The 19500-nt window shown below is 40.4% G+C and overlaps 2 protein-coding genes across 4 annotated transcripts; one reads left to right on the forward strand and one right to left on the reverse strand.

The window, feature by feature from the left end:
* The first annotated feature begins 708 nt into the window (after positions 1 to 708).
* LOC148202222 (uncharacterized) lies at positions 709 to 13913 on the forward strand. Of its 3 annotated transcripts, XR_015785181.1 has the most exons (3): positions 709 to 850; positions 13495 to 13664; positions 13776 to 13912. XR_015785181.1 is itself a non-coding variant. In XM_088110575.1 (2 exons), exon 2 carries the CDS (start codon positions 9453 to 9455, stop codon positions 11970 to 11972), a length of 2520 nt encoding a protein of 839 aa, XP_087966701.1. In that variant the 5' UTR covers positions 725 to 850; positions 7149 to 9452; the 3' UTR covers positions 11973 to 11980. The 3 variants fall into 3 exon arrangements, 1 of the variants encoding a protein (XP_087966701.1); XR_015785182.1 differs by lacking the exon at positions 13495 to 13664 and having other exon boundaries at positions 710 to 850; positions 13776 to 13913; XM_088110575.1 differs by lacking the exons at positions 13495 to 13664; positions 13776 to 13912 and adding an exon at positions 7149 to 11980 and having other exon boundaries at positions 725 to 850.
* Positions 13914 to 17405: 3492 nt separating this feature from the next.
* On the reverse strand, positions 17406 to 18716 carry LOC148202223 (protein LURP-one-related 15-like). The gene is made up of 3 exons (XM_088110194.1): positions 18469 to 18716; positions 18058 to 18291; positions 17406 to 17683 (listed from the first exon to the last, which is right to left on the reverse strand). Exons 1-3 carry the CDS (start codon positions 18667 to 18669, stop codon positions 17504 to 17506), a joined length of 615 nt encoding a protein of 204 aa, XP_087966320.1. The 5' UTR covers positions 18670 to 18716; the 3' UTR covers positions 17406 to 17503.
* Positions 18717 to 19500: the final 784 nt, after the last annotated feature.

Raw genomic sequence — 19500 nt, forward strand, 5'->3', positions numbered from 1 at the left:
CAACCAGAGTCTTCTTCTACTTGCAGCAGTAATTCAGTAACTAGCATACTTCAGCCGTGAACTTTGACTAAGTCGTTTGTTGAAATTAACGCGTGTATCTATGGATACAGAAAAAAAGTTACAGAAAATATGAGCATACTGCACAACCCCAGAAAAGAAAACACGGATAGTTAAATTTCCAATACCAAACCCACGTGTGACATGTACACTTTGTTTAGTGAATCATTCAACCTTTCGATCTTAACATTGTGCAATATCGATTTTATATCTTGAGAAAAATTACATCCAACAATTATGATATAATATATAAACATCCATCCTTAAAAGCTACTCCACAAGAGAAATATCAGGATACATAATGGCACTAAATGGTGTTAATTTGAGGCAAGAAAAGAATAGTCATGAAAATAGTTGGATGAGAAATAATTTTCTTAATTGTATACTTTTCTTCCACTCCTCTCTAGTCTATTCAATTACCAAATATATGGATCCATTCAAAGTAATAACAGGGAAATGATAGTCTCGATTGAAATTTCTGCACACCTTATCACAAGAAAAACATGTAATAACGCGTGTATCTATGGATACCATACGTGTTACTGCAAAAACATAATCATAACCTAGAACTCTTCGTCTCCCTCTCTCTCCAATGGAACATCCATTCCCAGTTATCGACCTTTCCTACTGTGCTCCTCACACTATCAATCTTCAAATTAAAACAGATAAAGGTGCCACTTACGACGGAAATGGTGTCCGTCTTTTTTATACCAAATCTCCCCGTTTAACCCTTCACGACCGTTGTGTCTTGTGTGATGCTGGCGGAAAGCCCATCCTCACTCTATATTGGAAGGTTTGGCTACTCTCACCTATATTATTGTTAAGGATGTTTCTTCTTTTTGTTTATTTATGATTATCTTTTGCTTTGCTCAACAAAGGGCTTCATAGTTTTACAATTCTTGAAGTAACACTTGTTAGTACTAACTTACCCCTTTGGTTTTACTCATCTTCTAGCTACTATATAACAATACTCTCGCTAGTTATAAATCAGAGTTCAAGTGAAAACAGTTAGGCAGAAAGAGAGCTGGAAAATATATTTTACTCTATCAACATTTTGGCTTCAAGTTGTGATTCAAAGTAGATTCTTTCTTGAAACCATAACATTGACCCTTATTGGAATAACAATTTAATCAATCCATTTCTTTGCTGATTAAGCTTGTTTACTCCCTTCTTCCATTGTTGTATATCCCTTCTGGTGTCCCACTGTATAGTAACTGTCACCGTAAGCTATCTCCAACTATCAGCTTGTGTGGTGTTAGGTCAGCTACAAACTGGGTTAGAGGTGGGAAAAGTTTTACATTTATTAGAATGGTTATGTGTAGAAGACAAATGGTCGGATAATAAATATAGGACATTAAAGACAGAAAATGAAAATGAATAGGGCATTTAAAGACAGTAAAGAAAGGGCTTAGAGGAGTTGAAGATAAAAAGGAATCTTATATCTAACCATAAATCACACTTCCTACTTCTCATGGTTTAATCAACATGAATTTTATACATATATGTAGAAACATCTACCAAGTAGAAAAACAAAATGCTTTTGGGAATTTTCGTCTTAACTATACCCAAATGTTCATGAACCTCTTTTTTTTATACGATACTTTATAGTATCATAAATTAAATGCATTTTAGTTTAAATAATTATATTTATCATCAATTCAGTTAAGCTTTTCATATAATTCCATTCATATAAGTTTCAAACCTTACTTATTTGATTTATCAAGCAAAATATTAGTTCAATCTTATACCATATATTTCGTTTAGATCTTTTAACCGGGATTGTGAACTTTTATTAATCTTGAGAAGTATCTGAAAATTATATGTCGCAACAAGAAAAACAAAATCAACTTAAAATATATAATGGGAAACCCGCATAAAAGACATTCAAAACACATAAGTGACTCTTTCATCGCCTATATGTGTTGGTGAAAACTATTATTTGTAGTTAAATTATTATGACTATTAAGAATAAAGTACGTATGGTCAAAACTACATAATTCATTACCAAAGACCTATGGACAAGAATAAAGTTAAGATAAAATCTTGGAATGTTGATATAATATTGTAGTGTTTTTATTCAGCTTTAATAATTATATACAATTTTCTTTTTATCAACAAATAATATAATAAATATAGTAGAGTAGTAACATAGCACTTTTTTCATGATTTTTATTATTTTTTATCAACATTTTACAACAATAAATATATATATATATATAATCAAAAGAGGATCATAACATCCCAATTATATACGTCATGCATATAATAAAGACGTCATCATACATAATATAGGAAAGCAGTCAAGAGTAATTAAGGATTACAGTCATCCTCAAAATAGCGCGGAATTGACAACTAGAGTATTAGAATTTCTCCATGGAAATTATGGAGAATTTAAAACTTAAGATACACAAAATGTTCTTCCAAATAAAACGAGTTTCACGAAATACAAACTAGCAATTCTAAGCTGCAGCACTGCCGTCTCCATCAAAATGAAATGAAAAAAAAATGAGAAAAGGGACAAATTGGCAAAAAGGAGTTAGGCAAACGGTTTCATGCTGTGGGAGACAAACTGGTTTTGGGGCAGGCAAGGACAAGGCACGTTTTGGGATGGCAGAGACGTTTTGGGATGTACGGGATCGGTACAAGGGGATTTTGATACGGGGGCACAGAGAAAGGATCAAAAGGAACACACAGAGAGAGAGCAGTGAAGAGGGGATTATTATTCTGGTTTTGGGAGAGAAAAGAGGGGGGTTTTGGACACGGTCTCTGAGACCTTCATCTTCGATCATCATTGGTGAGGGCTTCTAGAGGGCATTCACCACTTTTGGCACCGGCAAAAAGACGCGGAAGCCAGCTTGGAAGAAGAGGAGGAGTCACCGGATTCACATAGCTAACAGCGGCCAGTGGAGCTCCTAGAGGTAAGCACGCCTTATTCCCCCGTTCACTTGCGTAGTCATACTGCATTATACTGTGATGTTGCTCTGTTTAAGTGTGTTTGGATGTATGAATATTCCCGTTCGTCGTCATCCTTCCACGCACAATCACCCTCCCATATTCACCATGTGACTTCCCATGTACGACTTTGCCACTAATATCTTCAGTTTCATCCTCCTGATTGCCTTGTTCCTGATCCTCCTTGTACTAAAAAAAATAAGCAAACAAAAGAGACCAAATCAATATCCAGCCAAACCCCTCGGCCTTCCCCAGTGATTTCAACACCATCCCCAATTTCTTTCACCTGCAAAACGCTAATCCACCACTGAACCTTTGCATTGTCATCCCCTTTCATATCCTCTCAAGCATTCTAACCAAACCACAACCAAAAGCAATTATCAGCAAAGCCGCTCATTGCCAAATCACCAGCAAAGCAAAGGATTTGAATAGGCATATACAGAAAACAAAAAAAAACCAAAAGCATAAGCACATTACAATATCAGATTAAAATCTCAAACCCCACAGCACGGTCTCGGTAAGCTTCCATGGTTGCCTTCACTGATAACTCATCTTCATCTCCAAACACCCGCATAAAGTCGAGCCTTTAAACCGTTTTCTTCTCACCAGCTCCCCGCCTTCATCTCCTTCCTCACCATAAAGCACACCACAACAGCAGATCAGAACTTCTAAAATCCCAAGCTTTTTTCGGCATAACCACCGGTAGTGGTGGGTCCGACCGTGGTGACTGTGGAAAGAGAGGGAGAGATCGAGGTGGTCACCGGCAACGACCTTGACGGCGACGCCCTGGCTCGTGGCTTGCGGCGGCCAACTTCGGTGGAGGCAACGGCGTCGACGTTGCAATGCGTGGAGGAGCAACTCCTTTTGGTCAGAGAGAAGGAGACATTGGTCTCATCTGAGAGAAACGGCGTGAGTGAGTGAATGAGAATGGGAAGGCAGAACCCCTAGGGGAATTCTAGGTTAGAAATCACCCGGGTGGGCCAAGCCCATAATGAACGCACGTTTTTCGGCCTTTTTACGAGCGCTCATCTTTCAGCCTCGTTTCCCAGCGTCCGTTCACCAATTCCCCAATGAACGCTCGTCCCCAAACGAGCGCTCGTCCTTCAGCCTCGTTTCCCAGCGTCCGCTCGTCCCCCAACGAGCGCTCGTCCTTCAGCCTCGTTTCTCAACGTACGTTCACCATCTCCCAACGAACGCTCGTCCACAACGAGCGCTCGTCCTTCAGCCTCGTTTCCCAGGGTACGTTCACCATCTCCCCAACGAACGCTCGTCCACAACGAGCGCTCGTCCTTCAGCCTCGTTTCCCAGCGTCCGCTCGTCCCCCAACGAGCGCTCGTCCTTCAGCCTCGTTTCTCAACGTACGTTCGTCAACTTTCCCCAACGAGCACTCGTGATACTGATTCCCCCCAACGCTCGTTCCTCCTCATTCTCAACGAACGTTCGTTAATCCACCCAACGAACGCTCGTTCTTTCTCCCCACTTTCAACGAGTGTCCGTTAAATTCCCCCCAACTCTCGTTCCTCCTCATTCTCAACGAACGTTCGTTAATCCACCCAACGAACGCTCGTTCTTTCTCCCCACTTTCAACGAGCGTCCGTTAAATTCCCCCCAACGCTCGTTCCTCCTCTTTCTCAACGAACGTTCGTTAATCCACCCAACGAACGCTCGTTCTTTATCCCCACTTTCAACGAGCGTCCGTTAAATTCCCCCCAACGCTCGTTCCTCCTCATTCTCAACGAACGTTCGTTAATCCACCCAACGAACGCTCGTTCTTTCTCCCCCACTTTCAACGAACGTTCATTAATTCCCCCCAACGCTCGTTCCTCCTCCTCATTCTCAACGAACGTTCGTTAATCCCCGAAACGAACGCTCGTTATTTCACTTCATTCCCAACGTCCGTTCATATTTCCCCCAACGCTCGTTATTTCACTTCATTCCCAACATCCGTTCATAATTCCCCCAACGCTCGTTATTTCTCCTCATTCTCAACGTCCGTTTATGATCCACCCAACGCTCGTTATTTTTATTTGTTTGTTTTTCTTATTTTATTTTATTCTATTTCATTTATTTTTGTCTATCTTATTTCATTTGTCTTATTTATTTCTTTTATTTTTATTTTTATTTTTATTTATTATTTTTATTTTGTTCTATCTACTTATTCTAGATATTTACTTATCCTAAAATATATATTTAATAATGCAATATTTACAATTTAAATAAAGGAATTTATAAAAATATGTTTTAAGGGTTTAGGCACATGTGTGATCGCACGCATCGTCCTTGTGCTGAAAACCTTTTCTCTTTCTTAAATAAAATTACAAAAATATGTTTTGAAGGTTTAGGCACATGTGTGATCGCACGCATCATCCTTGTGCTGAAAACCTTTTCTCTTTCTTAATTAAAATTACAAAAAATACGTTTTAAGGGTTTAGGCACATGTGTGATCGCACGCATCGTCCTTGTGCTGAAAACCTTTTCTCTTTCTTAATTGAAATTACAAAAAAATGTGTTTTAAGGGTTTAGGCACATGTGTGATCGCACGCATCGTCCTTGTGCTAAAAACCTTTTCGCTTTCTTAATTAAAATTACAAAAAATATGTTTTAAAGGTTTAGGCACATGTGTGATCGCACGCATCGTCCTTGTGCTAAAAACCTTTTCTTTTCCTTAAGTAAAATTAACCAAAAAATATGTTTTAAAGGTTTATGCACATGTGTGATCGCACGCATCGTCCTTGTGCTAACAACCTTTTCTCTTTCTTAAACAAAATACAAAAAAAGGTATAAAATCTTCAAAAAACCCGAAAACATCAACAATTTTAAACAACAAATAGTCTTGCTACCCAGAACTACGTAACCCTTGATTCTCCATCGAAAGTGGAGATACGTAGGAGCAAGGCTAGCCCTTGTCAGGTTCACTTTCCCAAAAATCCAAATTTATCCGTAATCATTTTCTCAAACAAATCTTTCAATCATTTTCTCAAACAAATCTTTCAATCAATTTCTCAAACAAATCTCTCAAACTTTTTCAAAAAGAACTACGTAACCCTGATTTCTCATTTTTGAATGAGAATACGTAGGAGCAAGGTCAATCCTTGTCGGGCCCAAAAAACTAAAAAATATGTTTTGTTTATTTTAGAATTTTATTTTAGGGGATAGTTAAACATTTTGAAAATCACATCATATTCGTGCATTTAGTTAAAGGTACTGCCTTAGGGCAGACGTTGTGGGGTGCTAACACCTTCCCCACGCGTAACCGACTCCCGAACCCAATCTTTGGTTTTCGTGGACCATGCTTTATCGTTTTATGGTTTTCCCGTAGTTTTCCATAATAAACTATGGTGGCGACTCCAAAGTCTCTTTTCAAAACTCGCGTTTCCTTTTTTGGATCGTCGTCCCGTCGCGATTCCGGTTGCGACAGATGGCGACTCCACTGGGGACGGCGAGAGTCAGGCCATTTAATTAGATGCGCGAATTTGACATGATTTTTCTTTGTGTTTTTCTTCCCCCATTTTTTTTCTTTATTTGTGTTTGATAGTTGGAATAACTGCATGTGAATTGTTGAATATGGAACCCTAGGGTAGAAAACATGTTTATATATGCCTGGGAATTTTTCTGGTTGTTTTGCAGGTGAGGGTTTGGGTATGCATTGCATTCTCCCTTCACACACACACTTTGTGCATATCATGAGTGGGGCCCTATACCCGGGTCTGAGCGCAACTTAGAATTAGAGGAGTTGTGTAGCGGTGTCATTCTGGGATGTACTTCCTGTCTGGCTATCGTGAGAACTCCAGCTAGAGTTTGTTCTCTTCACTTGTGTCCCCTCATCTAGTTGATTACTCGACTGTTGTGGAGATGCTATGAAGGGGGCCATAGCTCTAGTGACCATTGACCTCTAGGTTCAGGAGACCATCCTTGTGAAATTGCATGTACTTGACCTCGAATCCAAGCCATTGAACCTTTATTAGGGCACAAAGGGAGAAACGTGTATTCTTGTAATCCTCACGCTGTTCGTTCTCTTTCGAAAATTATGTTATTGCATTTTCATACCATGCATGCATTTGATTCATCGTGTTGTTTTATTATCATGCATCATATTCATGCATCATTTAGTAACATGTTGGTTTTAGGGGAAATCACAGGTATACACTTGACTTCACACGAGATGGATGTTGACACCAGATCTGATGCTACACTGCATACCAACTCCGCCATTTTAAGAAAGAAGTCTAGCCTAAGGACACATGTTGGAAATTTGACCGGGTTGATAAATTTAGGCCGAAGACTCAAGACCATACAGAGAGAAGCCTTCGGGAGGAAATATGGGAATTTGTTGAGTTTAATGGAGGTGAAAGTACAGTTGCCCGCTATTACAGCTCTAGCTCAGTATTATGATTCTCTCCTGAGATGTTTTACCTTCCAGGACTTCCAGCTGGCACCAACTGTAGAAGAATTTGAGCATATTCTGGGCTTGCCATTAGAGGGTACCAAGCCATATCAGCACTTGGAGCATCATGCCTCTGTTTCTACCCTTGCTGTTATAATGAAATTACAGCCCAATGAATTGGAAAACCGGTTGATAACGAGACATCAAATTCGGGGGCTGACACAAGGTTACCTTGAACAATATTTGCACGACCTGGGCGATAGGGAAGAATGGGAGACCTTCATGGATGTACTAGCCCTCACTGTGTTTGGCATTGTCCTGTTCCCCAAGCTGGAAGACTTTGTAGATTACACTGCTATTGATGTCTTCGTGGCAAAAAAGACGAGATCAGAAAACCCCGTAACAGCAGTCCTCGCAAATGTGTATGGGACTATGAGTTTTTGCCAGGAGAGAAAAGGGAAGAGGATTCTTTGTTGTTTGCCGGCGTTATATGCGTGGATGACGGCACGAGTATTTAAGGGGGTAGTCGATGTTAGAAGTTCACCTGAGAATCTGTCGCATCAAGGAGGTAATGGGTGGGCTCTTTTCTTTGCCGGTTTGAGAGAGGGAAACGTAAAATGGCGCCTTCCTTGGCTTGAGACTAAACCATCTATCCATCATTGTGGCAACTTCCCTAACATACCTCTCATAGGCGCTAGGTATTGTATTAACTACAACCCTGTTTTGGTCCAAAGATAGTTCGGATATCCTATGAAGGGAGCGCCTTCACCAGATTATCTCACAGCCTTCTTCATCTACTATGAGGATGGACATTGTACTGAAATGTTGAGGAGAGTCAGAAGTGCCTGGGAAAATGTGGTGCGAGCAGAGAAGGACCTGAGGAGTGGAGTGATTGATAGTAGAGTTAGTTACCATACCTGGATTCTGGAGAGGGTAAGAGAAGTCAAGTTGCCTTTTAAGCCCATCAATGATCAATCGGCAAGTGAAGAAACATCCCAAGCCCCAGAAAGTGAAGAGGTGAAACAGTTGAAGGTCGAGGTGGAGAAATTGAGGGTGAGGAATGCTAGGTTGGAAAATGAATTACAGAAAGCTCGCAATGATTTTGTGGATATGAGGAATGATAACGAAGAAAAGTCACAGGCTTATGAAAACATTGTCAAAAGCCAGAAGGCAGAGAGAGATTATACATTCCGAGTAAAACAGGATCTTGCGGCCGCAGGTAAGGAGTTATCCATGAGGGTGAATGAGAAGAATGTGGCTCTAGAAGAGGGCAGAAAGTGGAAACAACTCTATGAAGAAGCCAAGAGGGATAAGAGGGAAGCCCTAAAAAGACTAAGGGAAGCGCAAGTCCAAGTACAAGAATCGGGGCATCAAATGAAGGAAATGGCTACATCATTTGAAGCGGAGTTGAATCAGGAGCGCTGGAAGCTGGCAGAGGCTGAAGGGGAATATCGAGCCATGTTAAAGCAGATGGAGGATTACATCGAGGAGCAGGAGGAGCGATGGAGGTCGATGGAATTTGAAGAAAGGCATCAGGCCTTGAAAGAGCACATCGCAGAGCAAGAAACGACTGTAAAGCATTGGAAAGAAAGCTTCTCTCAGCTGGCTGCTTTGGCAAATGGGGCAATTGAAGACATTCCCAGAATGGTGTCGGAAGCTGAAGTGAGTACCCACTTTTATAGCCCACCAGTAGAGATAGAGCTTTTTATTAATCACTGTAAACAGTTGATAGACGAGATGAAATCCCTCATCACTCGGGATAGGAATTGATGTATTTAGGGATCTTTATGGTTTGTTTCCTTTAAGAAATGTAATGAACTTGTTTCCCTTTAAATGAAAGGTGTGGGATGTTGTTTAGCATCCGCTTGTGTTAATTTCCATCAGTGATGTCATTACAATCTTGTGATTTCCCCTTATTACTAGCATGCATCATCTTTTCTTTTGTTCAGCATGTTTCATTTCCATCTAATTAATTAAAATAATAAAGCAGTACGCGTGAGAAAAAACGACGACCAAATTTCCACGACATCCCTACCGGACCCGGGCAAACTCAAAAGCCATGGCGAGCTGGGAGGAGTCACAGGAGTCTCTCAAAACGGATGTTGGCCAGTTGAAGGACCAGATCGGCCAGATCTTGGCGACGCTTGAATCCATGAAGACTGCTGGAGAGTCTTCATCTACGCATGTTGGGGGGAATGCTCACCCTTATCCTCCAATGTTCAACGCTACGAGCCAATCTGTTCCTTTCCCACTGTATGGTTTACCTCCGGGTTACACCCCTCCTGTAGGAGAGTACTCAGAAGTTGAGCACGCTTCATTCTCGTTCCCCGCGACTGTCAATATACCACCAACCACCGGCACTCAGGGACCTGTCTTAGTGTCGGCTCCCATGGTGGGCACGGGAATGAATGAGACCAACACAACTGATGGAATTCGGGTGACCCCAATACCGCGTGTGGTTGCTAGGGAGGATTCTTCAGCCGAAGCTGCACAGCACGCCACAATGGTTGGGGGATTCGGAAGCCTCGTTGGAGCTACAGGTAGGTTGGAAAGTCTGGAGGCGAGGTTGAGAGCTGTTGAGGGAGTTGAGAACTACGGGTTTGGAGATGCGGCCAGATTAAGTTTGGTTCCGGGCTTGAAAATCCCACCTAAGTTCAAGGCGCCGGAGTTTGAAAAATATAGGGGTAACACTTGCCCTAAAAGCCATGTGACCATGTACTGCAGAAAGATGGCTGCGTATGCTCATGATGAGCAGCTACTCATCCACGTTTTCCAGGAAAGTTTGGCTGGGGTGGCATTGAACTGGTACACCCACCTAGAGCCATACCGAATTCGTTGTTGGGCGGATCTAGCTGACGCCTTCGTAAAACAATATGTATACAATACTCATGTTGCTCCGGACCGTCTGCAGCTGCAGAATATGACAAAAAAGGACAATGAAACTTTCAAAGAGTACGCCCAGCGATGGAGAGAGTTGGCTGCGCAAGTTGAGCCGCCGTTGTTTGATAAGGAGATGGTGTCGATGTTCGTAAACACACTTCAGCCGCCATTTTATGAGCATATGGTTGGGAATGTATCTGTCAATTTTGCTGACACCATCATCATTGGTGAGAGGATAGAAATTGGATTGAAAAACGGGAAGATAGCCTATGGCCCACCTACAGCTACAAACTACAAAAAGCCCAGTTTCAATCAGGGGAAGAAAAAAGAGGGGGAGGTACATGCTGCGTCGGTAATGCCTGCGTGGAGAGGACGAGCTCCCAATCCTAATTATCGACCATACTTAAACCCACCTCCTTATGCTGCTAACACCACGTTTGTTCACCAAGCTAGGCCTCAACAACAACAAGCGTATTATCCACCGCAGCGTATCCCAACCGAAGCTGCAAGACCGGTCGCAAACATGGGCCCAAATCTGAATGTGGGTCACAACAACAACCCAAGGGGAAATCAATTTGTTAGGTTCACCCCAATCCCTATGACCTACACTGAATTGTTACCTAACCTAGTCAAAAAGGGTCTGGTCGCCATTTGTCCGATGAAGCCTGTACAGCCGCCGTATCCTAGGGGTTATGACGCGAATGCCAGGTGTAGTTATCATGCAGGAGGCGTTGGCCACTCGACCGAAGGATGTATGGCTCTCAAATACAAAGTTCAGGCTTTGATAGATTCGGGTTGGTTAAAGTTTCAAGAGGACCAGCCCAACGTCAATACTAATCCATTGTCCGGGCACGGGAGTTCCTCGACGAACGCCGTCGAGGTTGGAAACCATGATCTGATAAGGGATGTGGGCGAAATCCGAAGTTCTAGGAGGTTTATCTTTGAAGCTTTGTTGAAGAAGGGCCTAGTGAAGGGCGATTATGATCTGGGTATAGCGTGCGCACTCCATCCGGAGGCCGGGCACTCTATTGAGGAATGTATGGAATTTGAGATTTTTCTACAAGACTTACTTGATAGAAATCTGATGCAAGTGTGCCGCAAGGTCAGAGAGGAAGAAGTATTTGCACAAATTGGTGGAGAATCTGATGTGACTCTACCCGAACCTTTGGTGATCCATTTTACTAGGACCACCCCTGCACTGGTAACTGAAGGAAATCCGTCTGTGGTCATCCGAGTGCCAACTCCTTTCCCTTATAAGAACGAGAAAGCCGTCCCATGGAGATATGGGGCAACTGCATTAGATGAGGGAGAATATGCAAATCCGACTGTGGAAAACATATCAGGCATTGGTGGGATGACCAGAAGTGGTCGAATCTTTACACCACCAGAATTGGCGAGAAAAAGAACCAATGACAGGGAAGCAACAATGGCTGCAAAAGCAAAGGAGTTCTTGAGGGGGAAGAACGTGGAGGCCGAGGAGACCCCCGACACAGAGGAGAAGAGGGAAATATCTGAAGAAGAAGTTGGTGAATTCCTAAAGTTCATACAACAGAGTGAGTACAAAGTGGTGGAACAGTTGAATCGCATGCCTGCCCGGATCTCCTTGCTAGAATTACTCATGCACTCTGCCTCGCACCGAAAGTTGTTGATGAAGATACTCAGTGAGGCTCATGTAGAACAAGGTATTTATCTGAACTAGTTCGAGGGCATTGTTGGCAACATCGTTGCTAATAATTACCTCACCTTCACTGATGAAGAGATACCTGTTGAGGGGAGAGGTCATAACAAAGCCCTTCATGTCTCTGTGAAATGCCTGGATCACGTTATAGCGCGTGTCTTGGTGGACAACGGCTCCTCTCTGAACGTCATGCCAAAATCGACATTGGAGAAGCTCCCTTGTGATGGAATGCATATGAAGCCGAGCTCTATGATTGTGAGGGCATTTGACGGCAGTAAAAGGGTAGTGATGGGAGAAATTGAATTGCCCGTTCAAGTCGGTCCTTGTGTCTTTCAAGTGACATTCCAAGTCATGGACATCCTCCCGGCTTATTGCTGTTTGTTGGGTCGCCCGTGGATCCATTCTGCAGGAGTTGTGCCTTCCACACTACACCAAAAGCTGAAATATGTTATGGGAGATAAGCTGGTGATAGTATCAGGAGAGGAGGACCTCCTTGTGAGCGGACCATCATCCTCCCGTTATATTGAAGTAGCCGAGGAAGCTCTCGAGGCAACTTTCCAATCTCTGGAGATCGTGGGAAACACCTACGTGGAGCCATTCGAGATCAGCCCACATCTGTCGCGTGCTTCTATCATGATGGCCAAAGTCATGTTAAAAGAAGGTTACATGCATGGGAAAGGTTTGGGTAGGTATGGACAGGGGCGAGCATTCCCTCTGGAGGTCGTCGAGAACAAGAATAGGTATGGCCTGGGATACAAGCCCACCAAGGAGGATAGGAGAAGGTTGATAGAAGAAAGGAGGGAGCGTAGTCTGGCTCGGATGGAAAGACGGGAGCCCAAAGTGGGAAGAATTCGTATCTGTGACCTCAAGGAGAGCTTTCGCAGTGCTGGTTGGGTTAACGCTGGTCACATAGCAGCTGTGGGAGATGAAGATGGATCGGAAGGCTCCAGTTGCGTGTGGGCCTGCTCCCCGGATGCACGACTCGACAACTGGGAGATGCTGGATTTGCCCGTGATGCTGGGAGATGCAGAAAGAAAGAAAGGGACCTCTGAGTGCTGCTCTCCATTAGCAATAAAAAAATAAACCCACCTTTGATATTGGGGCGGCTGGTGCCTCCAAACATAATGAGTGCTACACCCCCCCCCCCCCCCCCCCCCCCCCCCCACTTTCCTACGTGGTCCTTACAATTACCCACCTTTATGAATATTTTTTTCTGTATGTATTATGATATTTTTTATTTTATTTTTATTCAATGTAAAAGAAAATGACAATAGATTCCGAACAAAAGTCAATATTGTATTATTGAAATATATGAGGTTAGTTTCTTTTTGTATTTCATGGAAGTTGTTGTTTTCTTATTATCCGTATTAGGCATGGTTTTATAGTTTTTCCATTTCCTCTAAGGATTGATTGGATAATCGGTCATACTGTATTCATGCATCAATTCCCTCTTATAGTATATTCACGCATGATATTCTAACAAATTCAATACGCCAGCAAATCCATCTCAGTTACTGAATTATGAACGAATGTTCTTATGTAGATCATGACAATGCATCGGCGATGCCAAGTTTTCATGGGTGAAAGCAATGATTCCTCCAGATTGCTGTTTTCAGTGAAAGCAATGATTCCTTGCATACAACAAAAAAGAAAGTGAGTGTGACTTTAGGGTAGATGTTGTGAGTGGCAAAAGATCATGCCATGTATATGCAGGTGAATCTCCCACAGTTGTTGCCTCGGTATGTACTCTGTTACGTCTTCAAACAACATAGAAACAGTGTTGTATGAGGTTAATTATACAGTGTTTCTGTCACTATAATGCAGATGCAGAATAATGGTGACTTCAATGTCATTGTCTATCGCAACGTGGACTATGCATTCATAGTGGCACTACTTATGATCGTTAAAGACATCAACTTCTTTTACGATGGAACGTGGAATTTTGCAAAGGCAATAACGCCAGTGGCATTGGGCATCATGATGAACTAAAGGACTTCCCTATTAATTTTACTCGGATTGTGGAAAGAAAACAAAGATTGGCTTGATTCAAGTTTTCATGTAGAACACATTGGGTTTGGTTTTCGACCATTTTCATGTTAATGCGTGTTTCCAAAGTGTATGAAATTAGGTTTTACTGTTTTTAGTTTTTTAAGTTACCAAATCAGTAACTTTAGTCATGTAATTTTTTATTTTATGTTAAATTGCTTAGATTTAAACTATAAATAAAGTATGGTAGGTTCCAACATACTCTCTTTTTCTTTCAATTTTTAAATTTTATATCCATATTACATCACACAAAATTATTTCTTAACATATAGTCTGTACTGATTTAAGATATTCTTCTTTAGCGAATTAGACATACATGACAATATAATTTCAGTGTGAAATTTATCTTATTATCATCTTTCTCTTTCAAATATATCGGATTAACTTTCAAATATTAATATTCATCATAAAGTAATGTTATTAAAATTGATTTAGTCAGTTTTAATGTAAAGTAAAATGTTAAATTTTAAATAGGGTTAAAAACGTAAAATTATTTTTAATTGTTTTATGAATATATATTCCTCTATTATAAGAAAAATTTTAAATAACAACTAATATAGAAATTAAAAAATAATTAGTCAATATATTTGTCAAATTAGAAACTATGTTATAAATTAAAAATAGTACTTAAAACAGTGTCTAATATTAATAAAAATATACAATTTATTTGTGAATTAGAATTTAAGGTAATAACATAAGTACTACCTCGGTTATTCATACCAACCGATGCCTAAACTGAACATATACGCCTCGGGTCTCCGAGAAACCGAAGCATAATACCTTCACTAGTCATTTCACTTTATTAACAACACAAGAGTCAGTCCACGTGGAAGCTTTCTGCCTCGGTTGTCAGTGGAACTGAGGCAGTATATTAATTTCAGAAAGCCTGTTTTGCATGTCAGAAGTTATAGAGCATTCTACCTCGGTTATCTCAACAACCGAGGCAGTAGGCTTATTTTAAATTAGCTATCATTCCAAATATCAATTAGAGGCAGGAAGTTTCAGACCATTCAGCATCGGTTGGGCGTTTGAACCGAGGTAATACAGATGTTATGCTTCGGTTCATGTTGAACCGATGTCTATAAATTCACTGAAATTGCAAAAATGCTACCGTGTTTTTATATGTTTCGGTTTTGGTAAAACCGCTGCCTATAGGGCACGTTCGTAAACAATTTTTTTACTAGTGCCGGTTTAAAAGTCTGAAGGGCATATCCCTCCCCTGACTATTCTTCTCTCGTTAACACGAGACCGGTATAAAAATTTTGACTTTTATATCGAATTTGGATCCAATATAAAAGTTGAATTTCTTTTCTACCTCCTGCTTGTATACAGGTATAAAATGTCGTTGGTATAAAAATGTTGTTTTAACCTAATGATAAGTATAAATAGGCATGACATAACAGACTATATATTCCATTTCGTAAAAAGGTACATGCATAATTTAACTAAAAGAAATTCAATAGACACTAGTACAGTTAAGGGAAATGGCATCGGTTATTTTAGCTCATAAACAACGATTCCTGAAGCGAGGCATATACAGGCGAGACAAAAAGTCTACCCCTTTTTGCCTCGGTTGTGGACAGAGGTAGTATTATGGAGTCTACTGCCTCGGTTTGGACCTCAACCGAGGCAATAGAGTGTTCTTTTCTTTTGCGCCAGCCTTTCCCCGCCGCATCTTCCCTCTCCCGACCACTCCATTCTAATTCATTTCCCCTTCCTCCGCCAGCCAATAGAGTGTTTTCAGAAGTTTTACCACTTCAGCAGAGTCAGTAGGTGTATCAATTTTTGAAAAACTTTCCTTTACAACTAAAGAAGCTCTTCCCAAATTGTCCGCAAGATCTAGTAAACTCTTTGCAAAGTTCTACATCATATTTAAACCACTCAGCACTCAGTTGAAGAGGAAATTATTTGGGACAAAAGGTTTCAGACATAAACCTGTACAACAAACTTTTTCGAAACTCAACCCAAATCATCCATAACAGTCCCAAAATCCCCATCCCCATCCCTAACTCAGCCCAACTCGGTTGCCGTTAGAAGAACCTCTTCATGGCAGCCTCAATCGCCTGCATCGCCTGCAACAGGAGAACCTTCTCGAACGTGCTCTTCGAGACATACAACTTGGTCCAAGGAAGCGACCCTGCATCAACCCAACATAAAGCACACAGGTTTTGGGCAAAGGTGGGAACTTTGCGAAGCGGGCATTAAGGAAAAGGTAGAGGGTATAACGAGAAATGAAAAGAGTGATCGAAAACCTAAGGATGCGTTTGATTTGTGGAGCAGAGAAGGAAGCCAAGTCCATCCCCCACTTGACAGCGCGCTTGGCTTCTCGATTCAGCTCGTTCCGGCTCATCTTGGCCTCGAGATCCGCGTCAGAGGTGGATGATAGTGGAGAGTTGGGTGTTCGAAGTTTTGGACGAGACGAAGCGAGCGTGGCAAACGAGAAGCGGTGAGAGATATGCGATTTTTAGATGTACTGGGGTGAGGTGGTGGAGGAGAAAGAAGGTGGTTGTGGTCGTGGTGGTGGTGGAGGAGGAGGGGAAGGGTGACACAAGTGCGGTGGTGGTGGAACCATGGGCAACAAGGACGCAGGCGAGCAGCACAGGGGGCAGCGCGACGAGCCAAGGAGTGGCAGTCGTGGACGCAAATGAAGAATGGGAGAGCACGAGGAAGAAGAAGCTACACAGAGGAATGAGAGAGCACGAGAGGAAGAAGTTGTTGGGCGGAAATGAAACCTGTGTAGGATTTTCAGAAGATGAATGGAGCTACTACCTCGGTTACTAACGAAACCCGAGGTAATACAACCATATGGCACCGGTTAAAAGCAGAACCCGAGGTATAAAGTGCCACTCAACGACCTCGGTTCCTTGAGCGCAGGTGTATAGGCATCGGTTGCCTAGCAAACCGAGGCAATAACGCTTTTCAAAAAGTTGTCAGACAGAAAAGTCTAATTTGCAGTGCTATGTATAGAGTTATAGGTCTCGGGTCTTCTACTAACCGAGGCAATATCACGATTCCGTCTCAGGACAAGGTGTAACCGAGGTATATAGCTTTATACGCTTCGGGTTTTGCGTAACCGAAGCGTATATGACGCGTCAAAAGCCACTTTTTTTACTAGTGAGACATTTATCCATTAATAAGTTATCAACCAATTTAAATAAATTATGCATAAATAAGTTCGTGATCATGTTATAAAAGAATAACTTGCCTATAACTAAGTTATTTAAAGAATAATTCGTGAGTAAAGTTGTTCAGATATAAACATTTTATTTGTTGATATGACTAACTTTATGATAAGTTTTCTACCCGTGAGTAATTTTCTTTTTTCTTACCTACAAAATTGTGTCGTTGGTTTCGTTATTACAAGATATATATGTTAAAAAAACAACCTTGTCCCCCACATTTCGGATCTATTATAAGGTCTCAATAACATTGCTATATTTGATATAATGAAAGATAATAGAAATTGTCACAGACAACATAATAGAGCAGACATACAATACATTTATTTATTGGTTTCCGAGGATCAACGATGCTTTAATCAATTTCATGGCAGTACTAGTGTCTTGTGTACTATCTGTGGACCCATTAGAGCATTTCATATCCTTAACAATCATAAGTAGTGCTACTATGAATGCGTAGTCCACGTTGGGACAGACCGAGACTTTGAAGCCACCATTATTCTCAACCTACATTAGTTTAAGACAGAAACATGTAAATGTTATTTGTATAATTCTTAGAGATATCATAAATATCAACAGTATATAGGTATCTAAGTCGCGAAGTTATTATAGTATAGATTTCATATCGGATTATATAAACAAAATATACTATAAGTATGTATATATAAGTATGTGAAGTTTAATTAGACTTATATTTACTTTAATATAAAAATAAAATTAATTTATACAAATAAGAACAAATATCATTTTAACAATCTTGTCTAAAGAGATTGAGTTAAGATTAATTTTATTAATAACATATTTAAAGTTTACTTCTGAAAAAAAAAACAAAGAACTACTAATACATATGTAAAAGGATATACTAAATTAGTAACCCATACTTTGGCTACAATGGTAGGAGATTCACCGGCATAAACTGTGCAAGAATTTTTACTTCCATAAATGATGACTCTAAAGTCGCTTTCTTTTTGGTCTTGATTGTTTGCGAGGAACACATTCAATTTAGCAATCCCAGGTGGAATCGATTTATTGGGTTTTCTCACAGAAAACAGCAATTTAGATGAATCGGTGCTTTCACCCTTGAAAACTTTGCATCGCTCATGAATCGTCACGGCCTGCATAATGGAAATTAAATAAGAATAAGAATAACATGGATAGTGTAGCGATACACATAATACCGACCCACCTTATGCAAAATTAAAGTATAGATTATCTGTGTGGTGGACGAATATGAACTACCTAAAAGTAATTAAGTTGAGTATGAGTATAGATAGATGCATGAGAAAGCAAACCTTTTTGTATAAAGTGACGATGGGTTTTTGTTTATCATCAAATAAGACACGACGGTTATGAAGTGTGCAAAAAGCATTCTCCATATAAAAGAGACGATCACCGTTTTCATTGTAAGTGATTCCTGTCTCAGTATTAATCTGTAGAGTTATAGAGTGAGGAGAACAGTAGAAAGGGTTGATAACTGAGACTTGATCTGCCATTGGAGAGAGGAAGGTATCTGATGGGACAAAAGTGTCTTTATTTATGTGTTGTATATGCCAATTTATAGAGCAACTTAGTGGAAAAAACAGAACGCGGAGAAGACTTGACCTTAAGAGGTTATTAACTTGTTTCAACTTTGCTACTTTCAGTCTCTCCACGATACTAATTGGGAGGTTATAGATAAGACATTAATAATTTGTCTGGATAGAATTGGAGGTGAAAAGTGAAAGAAAAAGAAAGAGAAAGAGAGTAAATATGGAAGAAAGTGAATGAATTTGAGTAAAAAAAGAAAGTGAAAAATATGAATGCATGTATTGATCAATTGGATCAAAAGAAGCAAAAGTGATTGATGTAAATTATGGAATGATTATATTGTTGGATTTTCAATTCATCCTATCCACTCTCATGTATTCAAGAATTCATCTACCAGTTGTAAGTGTATGGTATCTATCAAATTTATACACTGTCAGATATACACACGATGACTCAAGATTTTACTAAATAAAAAGTGGTGACAAATAAGACGCGACAATAGTTAAGTATGCATTTGGTTAGAACAAAACAAATGGTTTAAATCGAAATTAATAGTTGATTATGTGCATTTTATCAAATCAACGATAATTACTCAATAAATTTTTAAAGTAACGTGAATTTTCGTTACGTAAGTGGAAAAAACCGAGGAGAACGAAGAAGACTTAACCTTAATACAGTTTTGTTCTAACTATTGCTATTTTCAGTCTCTTCACTTAATAAAGTCCTGCTTATCCAAAAGAAAAATATATGTAATTGTCCGTGATTAGGAATTCAACTACATTAAACCTAGGTTGATT

Source organism: Vigna umbellata, chromosome 3 (genome assembly GCF_029865625.1).
Source record: "Vigna umbellata cultivar VRB3 chromosome 3, Vumbellata_1.0, whole genome shotgun sequence".
Classification (NCBI taxonomy): Eukaryota; Viridiplantae; Streptophyta; class Magnoliopsida; order Fabales; family Fabaceae; genus Vigna; species Vigna umbellata.